The following is a 16969-nucleotide window of genomic DNA, read 5'->3' on the forward strand; positions in this document are numbered from 1 at the left end:
AAAAAAAAGGAATCCCTATCTTTTTGATTTTTTCATGATTTTTACCCCCCCCCCCCCCCCCCCCAAAAAAAAAAAAAATATGTTAAGCACGATGCATATTTACTCTTTGTTTAGTAATTCACCACATTTATGAGTCTCAGTTGAATTATTCCACACCCTTCAGATTGAGCAAACGCCTTTTCTGAACACATGGTATGGGTAATATGAATCATTGAGGGCATTTCTCCATTGTTTCCTCTTCTCGATTTGCCAGTCAGGCAGCAGTCAAACACAAAGTGACAGAATCTTTAAACTGCAGTGTGAAGTCCATTATCGTCACACGTTCTTTGGATACCCGCTGTCAGATCGCATCTTCATCACCCGAGGCCACCCAGTGATCCATCACTCACATCGTCACCCTGACTTATTGGCCCGGAGAAGAGAGGAAAGCCTTTCCCATATTCCATGACATGATTCTCTACCTTGCCTTTATGACCAAACATTAATAATTACTAAACTTGTTTGTAATTTTTAAAGTTTAGTAGTTAATAATTCACATGCCGTATAAATCTCCCAGCATTTTCATTTGGCCCCTACAGGCTGGAAACAACAGACTAAAATGACTAAAGTTCTACCATCTTAAAACAACTCCAGTCTCTACACTTATGGCCGTTTATGCTAACATTTTTTTAAGTGAATGTTTGCTGTTTGCTTTGGGCAGTTATTTACACTGAAATGGACTAGGATAGGAGGCAGTGCATCTCTACTGATCTTGCTTTATAAATAGACATAGTTAATTTAATTGTAAGGAACTTTCAGATTCAGCAGGGGATCAAATAATTATTTCTCCCACTGACTGTACATGCTCTGAGTATGTTGGCGATTTTTGCCTTGATATTTTGTACTTTTTAATTTTTGATTGCTTTGGACTTTTGGACTTTGGACTTTTCGAGAACAAAATGGGAAAATCTATCGATGGATGTTTAATATCAACACTACATCAAATTGTACTTTCTGCACCCACTTTGCCAACTGTTGATTTACAGTGATTTTCTATATTCTTGTCGTAGTCTTCTGTAAGAAAATATGGTATATGTCTGCAACAAATAGCAACTACTATCAGGGTCACTTTGATCCACTTTCATACTTAAGGGCAACTGACCTAAAAATAATGTTTTTAGACTGTGATAGGAAGCTGGAGTACCCAGAGAAACCCATGCATGCATGGGGAGAACATGCAAACCCCATGCACAAAGATCCAAGGTCGGGATTCAAACAGGACCTTCTTGTTACAAGCCAACAGTGCTACCAACTGGCCACATTTAACAGAACCTCATGTTCAAAATTTTGAACTACTCTAGTACTTTCTTATACATTTCAGGAGAGGATAAGGTAAACATGATGCACAGTCAGTTTTATTGATATACAAGCCAGTAAATCGTATTTCTTCATGAATAGCGTTTAAGAAAAGATATTTCCCAGGAGTGCAATTGCCATTAGCTGCTCTGTACTATGAATGTTGAATGAAGACTTGTTCTTCACTGCTGATTGCATCCATGAATACTCAAAGTGAAGGAAATAGTCTGCAGTGGAAGCTGAATAAGTTTACACAAAGATATCAATTTTATAAACATAACCTTTGAGTCATTACAATAAATATTTCATTTAGCTAAATCTACAAAACAGAGTACGAAATATACCTGGAGTAATTACCTGGGGTATAAATAAATATGCATATGACAACACAGAATAATGTACAATCAGAGTTTGCTTGCCCAGTTATACATTTGTTTAAAAGTCAGCCTGTGACAGCTTATTTAATAAATCACTTCAAAAATGGAAGGCAGAAATTAAAAACACGTGAACAAAATTCACAACTTTGTGTGACATCAGTTATCCGTGAATACTTGTTAGATAGAAGCGTGGAAAAAAAATACAAGAGCATAGCACTTCATCCAAACCAAATCAAATATCTAAGGCTTCAGGTATTTCATAAAAATGGAATCTCCAGGCTCCTTCCCCAGATTTCCATCTCCTTCCTTCACAGCCGTACCTGAGACATGTGCAGCTCCTTAATATTTAATACATCTATACATGCTCTGCTTGCTTAGAACTTATTTTAGACAGAGAGGAAGAAGTGCCAAAAAACAATACTACACTATAAAACAGTTTGAACATCCTCGATAAGAAATTTTGCATCAAAAAAGTCTTTGAAGATCTAAGCTAGCTACAGTCACAAACCCATGGAATGTTTCCTTCGTTGTAGAGATGCCTGGGCTGGGCGATTCAAGGGGGTTTTGGTCCATCTTCTCCAGCAGCGAACTAAGTCTGCATCAGATATTATGGAGCAGTACAAGAACAAACAAAGCATCTTATTTTCAAGAACCTTCACCTCACCAGATACAATAGTATTTGATCTTTATGACGCATGAACATTGTACATTATCCCTGAAAAAGCGTCTCCATTGTCGCCGTGGTGCCTCTCGGCACACGGTTTCCCGAGCATTTCTCAATTTGAGAAATGGGAAGATAAAACGTTATCAGCAGAGGGTTAAGCCATTACTGTTTGTGAACGTCTTCGTGTCGGATGATCTTATATGTGATCCAGTAGAAGACGTTGAAGATCAGAAAAGCCAGCGGGAAGGCCGCCCTGGAGATTGTGTCTATCCGCTTGGCTCTGTCCACAAACTTTTTCCTCATAGCGTCTATGTCCTTTGGAGTTGAAGGCTGGGGGTTCGTGGCGGGAACCGCATTCTTAACAGCCGAGCCATCCTTTGTTGGCATGCACTGGCTCATGTTGTACCCAGTTAAATTAAAGCGGCCTTCATCCTCCTGAAAAACAAGGGAATATGTGGATGATGGCTGTATGTACGGCTCAAGTGTCACGCTTTGCGTTTCAGTGGCCAGAGGCACGCATTTCTGTAATACAGTGATTATACATGAATGTTAATCACAAGATATTACAAACTCTTCTAAATTAATTAGAATTCACAGGATAACCAGATGCACTTTAATGAAAAAGCAATGGTATGACTGCTGCAGGGGTTGAATCTTAATTTCAACCAAACAATATTAGTGCAACGCATCTCCCATTTCACATTTACCTGCAACTTTCTACAGTTGTACTAAAGTGCAGAATGGACGCTGAAGGGCATGTCAGTAGCTTTCTAGTAATTGCATATGCTCAGTGTTTACTTTACAACCCTCTTTCATAGAGAAATTAAAAGTTTTATGATGTCATTTTGATTAATATTTGAACGTCTGTGTGAACTAGACACCCAATAAATACACTGATTTTAATTTATCACTTATCGAGTTTTGAATGTGGCATAGGGGTGTATAAGGGTATAGAGTTCACAGTAATGCTTCATTACAGCAAAGTAAACTTTGACATAACTCTTATTTATGCTTAATAATGTCTAGCTATCTTGGGCTGAATGTCATAACCTCTCTGGTATAGGAGTGCCACTACGTGTTTAAATAATTCTTAGCTAAACTAAAGTCAGTTTAAGTTTATTTTGCAGTAAGTTCTTTAAAATGTCTGAGGCTTAGAAGTTTCCAACTTTCTAACTCTAAAAGTTTGATGTTGCTTTTGCTTATATTTATTTCCTGTTATTAGCGCCCCCTATTGCTCAACCTTTACCTAACCTTGCAAATCGCTTTTTATTTACTTCACAAAGAAAAACATTCAATTTCAAGCATAATTTACTCAAGATGTATTAACACAAATAATTTCTGATACACTTTTTTGTCATAGAATTCTAAAAATATTCTCAGGTGAAAAACTCTGTATCTGGAAAAATCAAAATGTATGCATTAATTCCAATAATATGAAATATTTCACAGAAAAAGCCGAATAAAGAAGGATGCCAGATCTAAAGTTGGTTGTGCTAACTGAACTAAAGCTAAAACTGATATCTTAAGTTACAAACTTCAGATTAGAGTGATATGCTTGAAGATAAACTGCTAATTAGACTAACAAATGTGTAGCCTTATTCAAGGATTATGTTTTGTGATTTATTCAAAAGGTCTGATCTGCACATACGTCACATTTTTGGGCCATTAATTTCCATGTAGAGCCAGGGTGCTAACCTGGTTGTTGGTATATTGTCTGGTAAATTTGTACCTTTTTGTGCTACATAGACCTCTTCTTTTTGTAGCTAAATGGGATTGGCCTGCTCTTTCAGGTGCACATACAAATCCTGCGGTCGTGTTGCACCTGCTTTCGAAATACTTTTTCTTACTTTTTGAAGGTGATTTCGGTATGTAGATGGAAAAGAAAACTGAGCCACAAAGTCACACTGGTGTGCTCTAAAAGTGTCCTATGCAAACAGCAGCCTTGTGAAATCTTTGAAACCTTACCTTGTGATTCCTTCTTTGTCTTCGCCTCAGGCGGAGGAACTCTTTCTGTTGCCTGGAGACAAAATTAACCCCAGCATATTCTAGCAATGCAGCAAATACAAAGAGCAGACACACAGCCATCCAGATATCAATGGCTTTCACGTACGAGACCTGAGAGACAAAACAGAATTTCTTTGTTAGTCCCAACAAGGTGACAGCATCGACTCTCAAATCAAATGCAGTATGAATTTTTGATTTCACTTTAAAATGTGATCCAGCTATGAAACTTAAATCAGAGTTTCCTATATTTATTCACTTCATGCGCTGCAAAGTTTCTTACACATTTTGTTGGCTAAATGTGTCATTCAAATAAAAATAAGTAAGTGTAGGTATCGAAAGTGTTTGCTTGGAAGTGTTGCCTGGTTGCTGTTAATGTCACTGTTAGACTGGCACATAACAATAGAAAAATAATCAGTTATACCTCTAATGCTGGTTTTGATCTGTAATTTTTGGAAAGTCGAGCATGAAGTTTGCAGTTTTTCCTTCCCATCCCTGAGACCTCGCCTGTGCATCACACCAAACGGCTTGTTCAGAAAGCAACTCAGAAATCCAAGGACCCTTAAAGGCACACTGAGTTATTGTTTCCACGAGTCAAAGCTCTCAAAAGCTCCTCTTGAAATATTTATCAGCACGTCTGTGTTTTCTGTGTCTTTCATGACGCCGACTGTAGCCTTTGATAATGATGAGATTGATTGATCGCTGAGATCCAACTCAGTGTGCCAGAGGACTCTTCACAGTGAGTGTGTTGCCTGTTTTCCATAATTGAAAATAGGCGTTTGCAGTGTTGCTGTGCTGTTTGTAATGCATACATGGTCTCTGTGACAATCATGCAAAACCAATTGTGATGTTGACTTCAGGGTACATTGAATGAGGAGTACAATCATTGTAGTCTTGCTTCTGATTAACGACAGCCGTGTCATTTGAATACAATATACATTTATTTGTTATTTTATTGTGTCATTGTGGTTGTATTTGTGTTTGTGTTTGAGTTGAGTGAGAGCTTCTCTTCTGAAACATTGCTGCCATAGTTTTAAGTGCCATCAACATTCACTTAAAATAAAGACAAAATGTGGTGAGTGCAACTCATCTATTCATTGCAGACTTAAGTTCACATGCAGCAACTCCATGCTTTTTTTTTTTTTTGTTGAAGCCTTTTGTGAGGTTTGTATTGAAAGATACTATATAAAAAATGTTTACTTACTCACATATTTTTTGTAAAATCAGAACACTCATTAAACATAAGTGTTGCTTGATTGATAAAATTCAGTGACATAAACACCCTGGAAAGGTTTCCATATGCTTATCACGACCATGACTGTCACATTACTTTGACTTTTCAGCGATCTAACCATCAATAATCTTCAATTATTTTTTAAGCACATGCACTGAGGGTACAAATTAGACTTTCACTTCTTCAATTTTCCTTCTCTCTCCTTTTAGACAAACCATTATTTCATGATGTGTTCAAATCTTTCCACGAGACTATGTATTCAGCTTCTTCTATTGACAAGTCAGACAAGGAGAGGAGATAATCAGACAAGCAATCAAGAGGCCAACTCTAGAAGAGCTGCAAAGATCCTCAGAGGGGCAAGTGTGGGGGTTAGAAATCAGTTCATATACAACTATCGCTTGTGAAGTGCACAAAATTGGCTTTTGCAGAGAAGTGGTAAAAATAAAGCAAGAAGTCCGCCTCTGCCACAAGCCACGTAGGGAGAACAGCAAGCAAGTAGAACATGCGCTAGTCGAAAGACATCCAAACGCAACCTTTCGGCCTTAAATGTGGCGAAACGTAAACACTGTCCATTAACTTGAACACATTATCCCCACCATGAAACATAGTGATGGCAGTATCATGCTACGGGGATGCTTTTCTTGAGATGAATGGATCTAAATACAAGGTAAGGAGTTTTAGGAGTATGAAAGGAAGACGATGTACTACAGCCAGATGTTCTGCTGGAAACATTTATGTACCTCTGAGTGACACTTTGCACTAAAATAAAAGATCTGCCATCCTGCATATTACTTGTTATGGTCAGAGAGAAAAATATAATTGTACCTTTGGAAGAGAAGCTCGAGAGCCAGAGCTTTGAGTGGTCATCGTAAGCACAGTGGTGATGCCCAATGCAACTCTTGCAGGAGCAGCATCCATATTTATCCAAAAAGACACCCATGAGAGGATGACAATGAGAAGTGACGGAATGTACATCTGGATCAGGTAGTAGCCCATCTGTCGTTCCAGGTGAAATTTAACTTCGATGCAGGTGAATTTACCTGCAGCGTGGGAACAAATGTAATTCGATTAGACAAATGCAATTCAGAGAGGCTAGGTTAATTAGACAGAGTGTACTTAGTTGTTTTCTGACCAGTGTTGTAATGCTTAGTGCAGTAGCCCAGCTCTTTCTCCTCCTTCATAATGAACTGAGGCAGGGTGAGTCCCTCTGACACCTGCACTGCGCCGTTCTCCAGCCACTCAAAAATTAGGTCATTCATGGTGTAGCCAACTGAAGGTAATAAATGATGGGAGGAGTATAGATAAAGAGCAGATTATCCATCAGAAGAGTCCAGAAAACAAACAAAAAAAAAACATAAGAGAAACATCAAATGCTCACAACTTTCCAGCTGCATCGTACAAGTTTGAACGTCCATGGGAAAGTTTTTCAGATCCATCGGACAGGACAGAATGAGAGTCAACCTGTGATATAAGAGAAGGACGTATTATAAAACAAGGCGGGTCCGGCCCAATATGTTTATGAAACCTTGAACTGGGGCCTCAACACATGATTTGACAATAGATTGAAGAATCACGTTTCTGTCCGTACACTTTTTTTTTTTGCAATCTCTGTATTGGGTCTGGTGAGAACCTCCGTTGTATCTCGTAGGATTCCCTTCGACGGGTTCCCATCACACTTTCATTACTGCAACTTATTGTTTCAGTGATGCATTGTGGTCGGCAGTCTGCCCGCTCTGTCATTTCTCCCCGCCCCACCCGACTGAAGAGTGTGGTTAACCACCTTTCATTTCTCTCATTCACCTACTCTACCGCTGCACCTGTGCACCACTCAGCCCTGAGCTGCTCGCCAAATGGACTCAAAATTGATCTATGTTCCATTGCATCTCTGCTGAAAGAAATTGAATGGTGCACGTGACAGAGGTTGTATTGAAATAAGAGGTAACCTGTTTTCAAGTCTTGTACCTGGACTATGTTTACAGTTAAAGCCGAGAAGACCCTATAAATGTCACACACACACAGTGTAGTCTCTAAGCTATGCTGTGCATAGAGGAGAAAATAAAGGGAAAAAAAAAAAAAAACTTCTTTCTTTTCTTTTAGATTTCCATCCAAAGCCCCTGAGATGAGCTTGCCTTTTTCAATCTGAGCTCTTTTCAATGAAAGAATAATATGAATAAAAACAGCCTTAGAAATCCACTGATGTTCAACATATTAGAGTATTTCAAAGAAGTGAACATAACAGATAAGATCAATTTAAAATGACATGCTTTACATCTAGAGTCTTTGAAGTCTGAGGACATTCAAGAAAAGCAGTAACTGAATGTCTTCTGGTGGAATGCACGCTGTGGAGGTTTTGGTTTATAAGGGATTGGATCGTTCATTATTTCACTCAGAACTCTGAAACTCCAGCTAAAACTTAAATTAGTTGTAACTGCTAACAGTTCATCAGCTCTTGGGAATAAGAGGTTGAAATACGCAGAAATATGTAATAATGTCTGAATAAAACAGCTATATACTTTAACTCAGTAGATTCTGTTCTAAGGTAGAGAGGGCTTCATGTGACTTGCAGGTTTTCACATCCTTTAAACTTTTCCACATTTTGTTACATTCAAACTACAAACTTCAACACTATTTGTTGGTATTTTATGATTATGATTGCCCACATTAAGTGTATTATAAATGTGCAATGGAAGGAACATGTATAATGACTTCTATGTTTTTCATAAATACAAATCAAAAATATATATTTTTTGTATTTACATTTAGACTCCCTCTCTACATCCAGCTTTCCGATCAGTTCAACTTGCAAGTTTATATCGTCACCAGCATTCAGAAGCATCTTCCTTTGCAAAATAACTCCAGCCTTTCAAAGTTCATAGAGAGAGTCTGTGAACATCAGTGTTTATGTCTTGCCGCACATTATTTGGATGTTGACTGAGCTATTCTCCAGCCTCAAGTCTTGAGTTGGTTGATTTATCACATAAAATCCAAATAAAACTCACTGAAGTGTAAACACAGCAAAATATGAAAAGTCAAAGTGTGTGTGTGTACATGTGTAAAGCGATGCAGAATACCTTTTTACAGCTCTGATATTTAAAATTGCTCAACTTCACCTGATGCTGTAAAGCACATTTCCATCCTTGAAGATGCGCAGCAGCTTGTTGTCCGTGGTGACGTCGTGGAAGTTGGCCCCCTTCTCGTTGGCAAAGAAAAGATCTGGCTTCCATATGGAGTCCAGCATGGAAGGGTCCAGGTCGAGCGAGGAGTCTGGGTATTTACTATACGCCAGCCGTGGGTCATTCCACTTCTGCCTCAGGAAGATGTTCACTCTGTAATCCTGCAGAGACCACAAGCAGCTTTGCATATTTGCTGCGGAGCAATTTGGTGCTGAGAGAAATGCATGCTGGCGATGGTAATACCAGTCGCACATTATCTTGTTTTAATGTGCCTCTTTTTCATTTAGAAAATGATAATAACGATAATAACTTAATAATAGTTACAGTAATTCTATTTTCAGATGCATGAAAATATGTTTCTATCGCTGATAAATAAGGCAATTTATCAAGAAAGCAGGAAATTACACCAAAGGTTATGCATCACTTAAGCTATGTAATATGTAGATTAACACACTCTGTCCACATTTACATCACAAACTGGGGAGCTTAATTTAAAATGTACAAATACTCAAAGCACACATCAATATATTGTTTGAAAGTTTACATACTATAATAGAAAATGATCTATTTGGATCATTTTCCAGGGTGGAATCATTCCTGTGAAACATGATGTTTGGGTTCACAAGTTTAAATTTACAAGTCATTTTCTCTAATCTACCCAGGTTAAATATTTTAAAATATATTTATGTGCATTCACTGAATCCTTTATTTAGTTAGCGACCACGGTCGGAAGCCGCAGATATTTCCTCACTGGTACGGTAAAAAATACTGGTTACTCCAATGAAAATAACAAATGGAAAATCTACGGAAGGGGTAGCTTAATTATGAAGGAAAATTGGAAATTTAGAAATTCTTTTTGGAAGCTGTTTGTAATTTGGATATGTCATTTGGATGTACCAAGCTGAATCAAATCGGAAAAATTACCCAAATATTAAACAAATTTGTTTGAGGTGTTGTGGAATAGCTCATAAACCAAAAAGGCTCAAATGTTTTATGCCATCGTGGACAAAACAGATGCGTTCCGGAAAAAAAACAACAATTTTTGGGTCAAATGAGAGGCTGACTGAAACCAGTGGAACTAGTTCATCATTCAAAGTGAATGGAATAGGAAAGAAGGAAAATTATCTCCAGATTCCTCAACTAGACTTTAAATGAACAGTCAGTTGGTTGAACTTTGGACATCAGGAGATATTCTAACAAGACAATGGTCCCAAACAAACAGATGTTTGTAAAAAGGACTAGCAATATATTTGAGGAGAGAACAGAACTTCAATCTTTTTAACAGTTTGTAGACGATGCTTAAAACCTTATTCTGTGCCACAATATCAACCGAAATAAATTAGGTTCACCATTTCTACTAGAAAGACCGGTCCGCCTGACTGCAGTTTAATCTTCAAGAATATTGAAAGATACAGATAAAATTATACAACTTGCTGATGACAACAATACTCATGTTGTTGAGGGGCAATAATTTACCAGATATGAACAGCAGTGTGTTTTTATGTTTCAGTCTACCATATATGGCTTAGACAAAGCCCTCAATAAATTCAACTTGTGAACCCATGGATAATGATCCCAGTCAGAATAAAGAACAGATTAAACATTGCACTGAAAGCTCAATATTATCATAAGATTCATGCAAAGTTGGCAGATATGTCATCATTTATCATTCATCATCAAGCAGCAAAATAAATCATAAAATAATTTCCACATTAACAAGCACACATTTTAATTTAGTGAAGCTTCGAAACTTACACTATTTTCCTCTCATCAAACACAGTTTTGCAACGTCGCAACACAACACTGGACGATTAACGGAAAGGTCGGTGAGTGAGCATAACTCTAAAAACATGTTTTGCATCAGAACATCCATCATCGAGGTGCCCATAGAGTCTTAATCATCCAAACATGTCGTCTCTTGATCAGATAGTGTTACAATTTGACCTAAGCTGACCTTTTTCCATTGGTTTCTTGTCAGAATTAGCATTTGTAGAAGGTAAATAAATGATGGATTAGTACAGCTGGATGAGTGGAGCTCTGATACTACAGTAAGTAGTATGAACTGTCAGAAAGCTCAGTTGCTCAGAGTAATTGATATGTCATGATGATGAAAAGCCCTTATGTTGTTTGACATTTCATCAGCATATTGGCGGTTCCAAGTATTTGCCATGCCTGTCTGAGGCTGTGTAATTCCCTGGCAGTTGCGCGTCTTCCCGCTCCCTGCACAAATTAACATTTTCCATTTATTATCTAAGTGGTTATTATCTCTCATTATGTGTCCTTTGATCTTGATTAGTTTGCATGTTCTCATAGATGCTATGTTTTTTGTTCTTCCCCATTTGACAAATGGCTGCTTCAGTACGAAGTTTAACATTCCCTCTACCTCCTGCTGCTACTTATTGACTACATTCAAACTAAATTACTTGTTTGAGTTGGTTGGAGTTCAGACATGAGCAAACATGTTTACAAAGGGCCACATGGGGACAGAAATCAATACTTAACCCGCCAATTGAGTCAGTGATGATCATAAAAGATGCATGAATTAAAGTAGGAAACAAAAGAGCACTGGGCAAAAACATAATGATTAAATCTGGATTCCAGAGAAGAGGTCAGGGCTTTGCACAACACGCCACTCACCATAGTAGTTTCTGCTATTGAACCAAAGCTGTTGATAAATATGTTGCAGGTAACATTAACTGGTGGACCTGCAGGTTGAGGAATAAATAACACATTCACAAATCGGACAGGGAAGACGTCAATATAAAATCCAGAAGAACTCACCATCGTCGTCTCTGTGACAGAGCCGAAGCTGTTGATAAAAATATTGCATGTAACGTTTACAGGAGGACCTGTGAAATGGAATGACAATGACATGACAGGGGGAAACAAAACCTTTAACCACATGTTTAAGCAGGGCCTTTGAGGTGAGAGTGAATTTCGGGCTGCTGCTTTGCCGTGTATTCAAACATGCATCAATACAACAAGCAGGCTTCTGTATGTCATCCGTTGCGGTGGCAAGAGTTGTATGTGAAACTGCTACATCTGCTTTTTGGGCTCAATGCTTGACAAGAGCAATTAAAATGAAACTTAACGTTATGTTTGGTTATTAGCATTGGCTTAATGATGTTTGAAATGATGTCTAATGGAGGTAATCCTTCAGGGGTAATTTGTCGGTAACACATTGAATAGAGGATTCATGCACACAGAGTCAAAGACATGCAAACACACAGAGTGGTGCGTCAGCTGAGGAATGAATTATCTGAGCAGCAAAATTTCCATGGACACGAAAAAGAAGCTGTTCTTATATCATACAGAGGCTTGCAGAAGTATTCACACCCTTATCACATTTTGTCACACTATAACCACAAACATCAATGTATTTTGTTGAGATTTTACGTAATGGATCGATACATAGATGTGACGTGAAAGGAAATTGATACATGGTTGTCCAATTAATGTTTCTATGAAAGCACAATACCACCTCTTTGAAGTGGTAGACAGGTTTGTATCACGCATGCATGTATGCCACAGAGTTCAGTGTTGGTCTCACCTCACAAGCAAACCCTCTTCCAAACATTTGCTTTGTCCACTTTATTGACTTGTAAAAAAAAAAAACCTTAAAGGGACTTCTAAGGACTTTCTTTAAACAACGCCTTTCTTCTCGCCTGTCCTCCGTCAGGCCCAGATTTGCTGAGGGCATGATTAGCAGCTGCCTTGTTGACAGAATTCCCCACCTGAGCTGTGGATCTCTGCAGCTCCTCCATAATTACAGTGGATCACGTGGCTGCTTCTCTGAATGATGCTTCACTTGTTGGGCCTGTCCAACAAGTGGAGATGAAAATGCAAACAGGTGGACTCTGTTTGCTAATGAGGTGGCTTCTGAAGGCAATTGAATGCAGAGGATGTTATACTATCAGAGGAAAGGGGGCTTAATAAGAATACACACCAGATTTTTAATTATTCCTTTTTAGATTTCTGTTTCAAATTTTGAACTACAAACTAGTTTTCTTTCCTACATGCTGTCACGTTACATCCAGATAAATTGTATTTAGTTTGTGGTTATAGCATAAAAAAAATGAAATTGAAAGAGGAGTGAATACTTGAGGTACTCATTGGTGCTGCAAATATAAGTTGGGGTTATGATCAGAAAAAAAAATCATCAAATATATCAAAATCACTATAAAATGTTCATTTGTAATAAATTAACAAAGCAAGTGTATTTGATAGTGAAAGGTCATGCTTCAATTCTAAACCATCAAATAAACATTTTCTCTACAACAGAATAAGGCAATCTATCCTATATACTCCAGTAGGGAAGGTAGTTTTTCTCTGCAGCTCCCTGAACTAAAATATCTTTGCAAGACTTGCATTACGAGTCACAGCAAATCTTTCTCCCCAAGCTGATAAGTGAAGTTGTAAGCTCTTCCTACTGCCTTTCCCCTGTGTTTTCCACATTAATATTTCATGGCTCTCTGTATTAATATTTGCCTCTGTTTGTTGTCAAGTTTCCACATTTTTACAGCAGAAAGAGGTAACTGGCAGCAGCTCCTCATAACAAACTCGGCATTGGAAATCTAGGTCAGCCTCTTTAGAAACACGGTTCGACACTCTTCAAAGTACGTCTAGCAGGTTCATGAGCAAAAACTAACTGTTTACAGCACAGCGGCTTAATGTGGATGTGCTTGCTTTCTGACTGCAACATGTGAAGCTCTATGTGTTTAATACAGAGAGAGGACCCCGCTCTCACTTCTAGCATTAAAACAACCAGGTTAAATCAGCAAAAATCGATGTTTTATGTATCAGTACTATCTAAAAATATAACAATTCTTCTTATCATCTCATATGTGTCACAGAAATCTTGACATGTGCCAGATTCCCCTAAGAGACAAAGAATATATGGCATACAGGAATTAAATATTCATACCTTCTTTCACATTTTTTTGTTGTTTTTGTTTCAGTTAAAAACTTTGACTCTTTTTATTCAGAGTTTATGTCATACACAAACACACTGCAGTGGATAATAGTCAGGAAGAAAAACAAACAAGTTTACATCTGAAAAGTGTGATATCGTTTAGTGAGTGCTTAGCTAAAACTGAGTTATTACTTGACAAGACCAACTTTCACTGCATTTACAACTGTATATGTTCGGTTGTACCACCAACAGATCTGAACATGTTTCCACCATATTCAGAGCATAATAGCTATGGCTCAGTTCGTGTTATCAACAAATTTTAAGAGATTCTCTATTGGAAGTAAATCTGGGCTTTGAGCAGCCATATTAAAAAGTTTTTATTTAAACCAGTCCATTGTAACTCTTAAAGCTTGCAGCTGTGAACTTCTTCACAGTTTTATCCCTGAGCAGTCGGATATATTCCTTGTTCTTTGTGATGCTGGTTGCTCACAGATGTTCTCTGCATAACCTCTGAGATCTTCACAAAACAGCTGCATCCATGCTGAGATTAAATTGCCTGCAGGTGGACTCTATTTACTATAGATAGTCGGTGGAACTGAATTGTATTAAGTAGCATTGGATTAAAATTATTATTATTATTATTATTTTAAAGAGGACTACACTATGTGGATTGTTTAATTTTAGTTCCACCTCAATAATGTGCTACTATATGTTTGTCTGTGATGTAAAAATTCCAAGAAAAATGTATTCTATATTGTTGTGACCCTGTGAAGGGCTGGTGACCACGTCTACACCACCTCTTGCCCTATGACTGCCGGAGATAAACACCAGTCCCCTGTGACCTTGCAAGAAAACCGAGGTACAGACAATGGATCGTTGTGCTTTTCCCCGTCCTGTATTTTCAAGCTGCTTTACCTACTGGAGTCCATGGACTGTAACAAACAACATCCCAGGTGACCCCAGAAGCTAAGAGTGGGCCTTAGCCCCCCATAAGCGAAACCTTTGCTCACTCAAAACCATTCCAATGACAGAAGCTGTGTGTGTCCTCAGCATCAAAGCAACAACAGCAGCAGAGCCTGCAGTCTAGCCACTGGGGCACCATCAATCGTCTAGCCGGCATCCCTGTCTGAAGTGAGAACGTGTCTTATTTCTGTGTTGCTGGGATATTTCCAGCTCCCGATTCTGATCTCACATTTAATAAAGGTGGATATTGAATTTTAGACAGCTTTCAGATAAGAAAACCATCATTGAGTGGCACAGTGTGGACTGTGATTAAATCTAAGCAGGGTCCTCGCTGTTACTGTTAATTGAAGTGATTGATTGTTGCCTCCGAGTTGCTTGAAGCCCAGTTCCTTGGCAACAGATAGAATCCAGTACGCAACTGGTTAAAAAGATTAGTGTTTACACTTACAGTGGCATTTCTGTGGCTATTTATAGTTCTCAAAATGTGGGAAGTGAAATGTGTGTGTGTTTGCGTGCGTGTGTGGTGAGACTCATTTGGTTGCGGACAAACCTTTGAAATTGGGTCTAATTCGTGCATCGTACCCGGACGTGCGACCCATTAAGGAGTCCAGAAAGTCTGATGGAGACATGTTGGATGAGGACCTGGAATCGTACTCCTTGGCGACCACAGCTCTGGAAAGCACACATGGTGAAGGGGAGGGGAGAAAAGAAAAAAAAAAGCACTTGATCAGAAAGAAGTCGCAGCTCAGAAAGCAGGTGTTAAACCTTATCGGTGTAGCCCAGGAGCTGCCTGGGAGTCAGAGGCGCTCACAGAAAACGTGTGAGTTGCAGACACACACGCACACAGACGTATATTAAGCTATCAGATGTGATTTCCCTTCCAAAACAGGACTAATCTGTTCATAACACGAGAATCCCACAGAGATGCATAAACGTGCAGGTGGAAGCAGCAATAATTTTGCAGCGATGGCTCAGCAATTAATACGATTGGGTGCTTAAATAACATTCAGTGTTCATTTTCAACCAAGCAAAGAAACAAAACAAAACAAACAAACAAACAAAAAAAAAAACAATTCTAAAGATTTTAAAATTTAAAATCAAATTAAACAAATAACATTATTTTGTGCTTTATCATTTTTAGTTCGTCAAATAGTTGAGCTAAATTAGGTTAAAGAAAATAAATTAGTCTAAATATTTCAAATTCCGCCGTTTTTTTAACTTCAAAATAAAAATAATAATAAAACTCAGTCGCAGTACAAACAAACAAACAAACAAAAAAAAAATCTAATTTCTTACCTGAAGTTGCTCATCTCCAGGAAGTATGTGAAGATAGCTGCTAAAACCTTAAAGAAGGATTGTTTCATTCCCGGTGGTTTCCCCATGTGCTTCACTTTTCTATTCTATTTCTTCCATATGGTTCACATCAGTCAAACACATAATCCAGACGGGAACAGCGGCGTTCTCCTCCTGACCAAGTCGTTGGCGTTCGGGCTGTCTCGGGTCACGCAGAAACGCGGGAGACATTCCTCAAAGCGGCCAAAGATCATAGTTCAGTTTCACAGAAAAACTCCAGCACACAAAATCAAACTGCTCGAAGCAAAGGCGGGGAGAAACAACAGTCCTTGGGGTCGGGGGGGGGAGGGGGAGGGGGGAGGAAATAAAAATAATAAAAATAAAAGAACCGTCGAAATTATGTTAACTCCAAGACGCGTCGACTTGCAGCTCCTCTTCAGGCGGTGGATTGAGATCTAAAAAGGCTTCGACCTGCTTCCAGGCTTGCTGGCATCTATGAAGTGAAACCGTTTTCAGGTGAGAGGGGCTGTCAAGGAATGAGAGAGGAACGCCTCGTTTTTTTCCCCCCTTCTTCTTTTTCTTCTTTCAGTTCAGCACTTGGACAGCTCCCGGATTCTTTACGCGCAGGCGCAAGGCATTTAAAAGTGACGAACGTGAGTTGAGTTCGAATAAATCTAATAACGGAGCGAGGTAATCACCGGGAATATATGGGAAATTGCCTCCAGCGTGTGTTTCACGGTGATTGACGGTTGCACTTTTAAATGCTGAATTTCTTTCCCCTCCTCCTCGTGTCATTGCTTTGAAAGGGGAACTCCTGGTGCGCGCATCCGCGTATCAGAACTGAACGTCTTTCTGTGGGAATATTTCATATCAGGTCAAAGTACAGATAAGAATTTTTGCCGATTCTGGGTGGGGATTCTGTCGATTTCACTTATGTTTGTATTTCAAAGGTGCATAGATTGAATGGTGAGTTATTACTCCCAGGGGGGTTTCACTGTAACAGAGGATTGACTGGCC

The 16969-nt window shown here is 38.7% G+C and overlaps 1 protein-coding gene across 7 annotated transcripts; it reads right to left on the reverse strand.

Moving 5' to 3' along the window:
- Window positions 1–1376: 1376 nt before the first annotated feature.
- glra2 (glycine receptor, alpha 2) lies at window positions 1377–16720 on the reverse strand. Of its 7 annotated transcripts, none has more exons than XM_015019478.1 (9): window positions 15956–16720; window positions 15210–15331; window positions 11422–11633; window positions 8722–8945; window positions 6990–7072; window positions 6744–6881; window positions 6437–6651; window positions 4342–4491; window positions 1377–2811 (listed from the first exon to the last, which is right to left on the reverse strand). In XM_015019478.1, the coding sequence occupies exons 1-9, from the start codon at window positions 16039–16041 to the stop codon at window positions 2539–2541; spliced, it is 1503 nt and encodes a 500-aa protein (XP_014874964.1). In that variant the 5' UTR covers window positions 16042–16720; the 3' UTR covers window positions 1377–2538. The 7 variants fall into 7 exon arrangements, with proteins under 7 accessions (XP_014874964.1, XP_014874966.1, XP_014874965.1 ...); XM_015019480.1 differs by having other exon boundaries at window positions 11566–11633; window positions 15956–16719; XM_015019479.1 differs by having other exon boundaries at window positions 11422–11489; window positions 15956–16718.
- Window positions 16721–16969: the final 249 nt, after the last annotated feature.

Source organism: Poecilia latipinna, unplaced genomic scaffold, assembly GCF_001443285.1.
Source record: "Poecilia latipinna isolate Pla-1442-1.1 unplaced genomic scaffold, P_latipinna-1.0 Scaffold2439, whole genome shotgun sequence".
Classification (NCBI taxonomy): domain Eukaryota; kingdom Metazoa; phylum Chordata; class Actinopteri; order Cyprinodontiformes; family Poeciliidae; genus Poecilia; species Poecilia latipinna.

What these genes read in the sequence shown, in the direction of transcription:
- glra2 (XM_015019478.1), bottom strand. Translation starts at nt 16,041, where the DNA reads ATGGGGAAACCACCGGGAATGAAACAATCCTTCTTTAAGGTTTTAGCA. An exon ending in AATTAGACCCAATTTCAAAG is followed by an intron (nt 11,634 to 15,209) that starts GTTTGTCCGCAA and finishes TCCATTTCACAG; the next exon opens with GTCCTCCTGTAAACGTTACA. An exon ending in GACAAAGAAGGAATCACAAG is followed by an intron (nt 2,812 to 4,341) that starts GTAAGGTTTCAA and finishes CTTGTTTTTCAG; the next exon opens with GAGGATGAAGGCCGCTTTAA.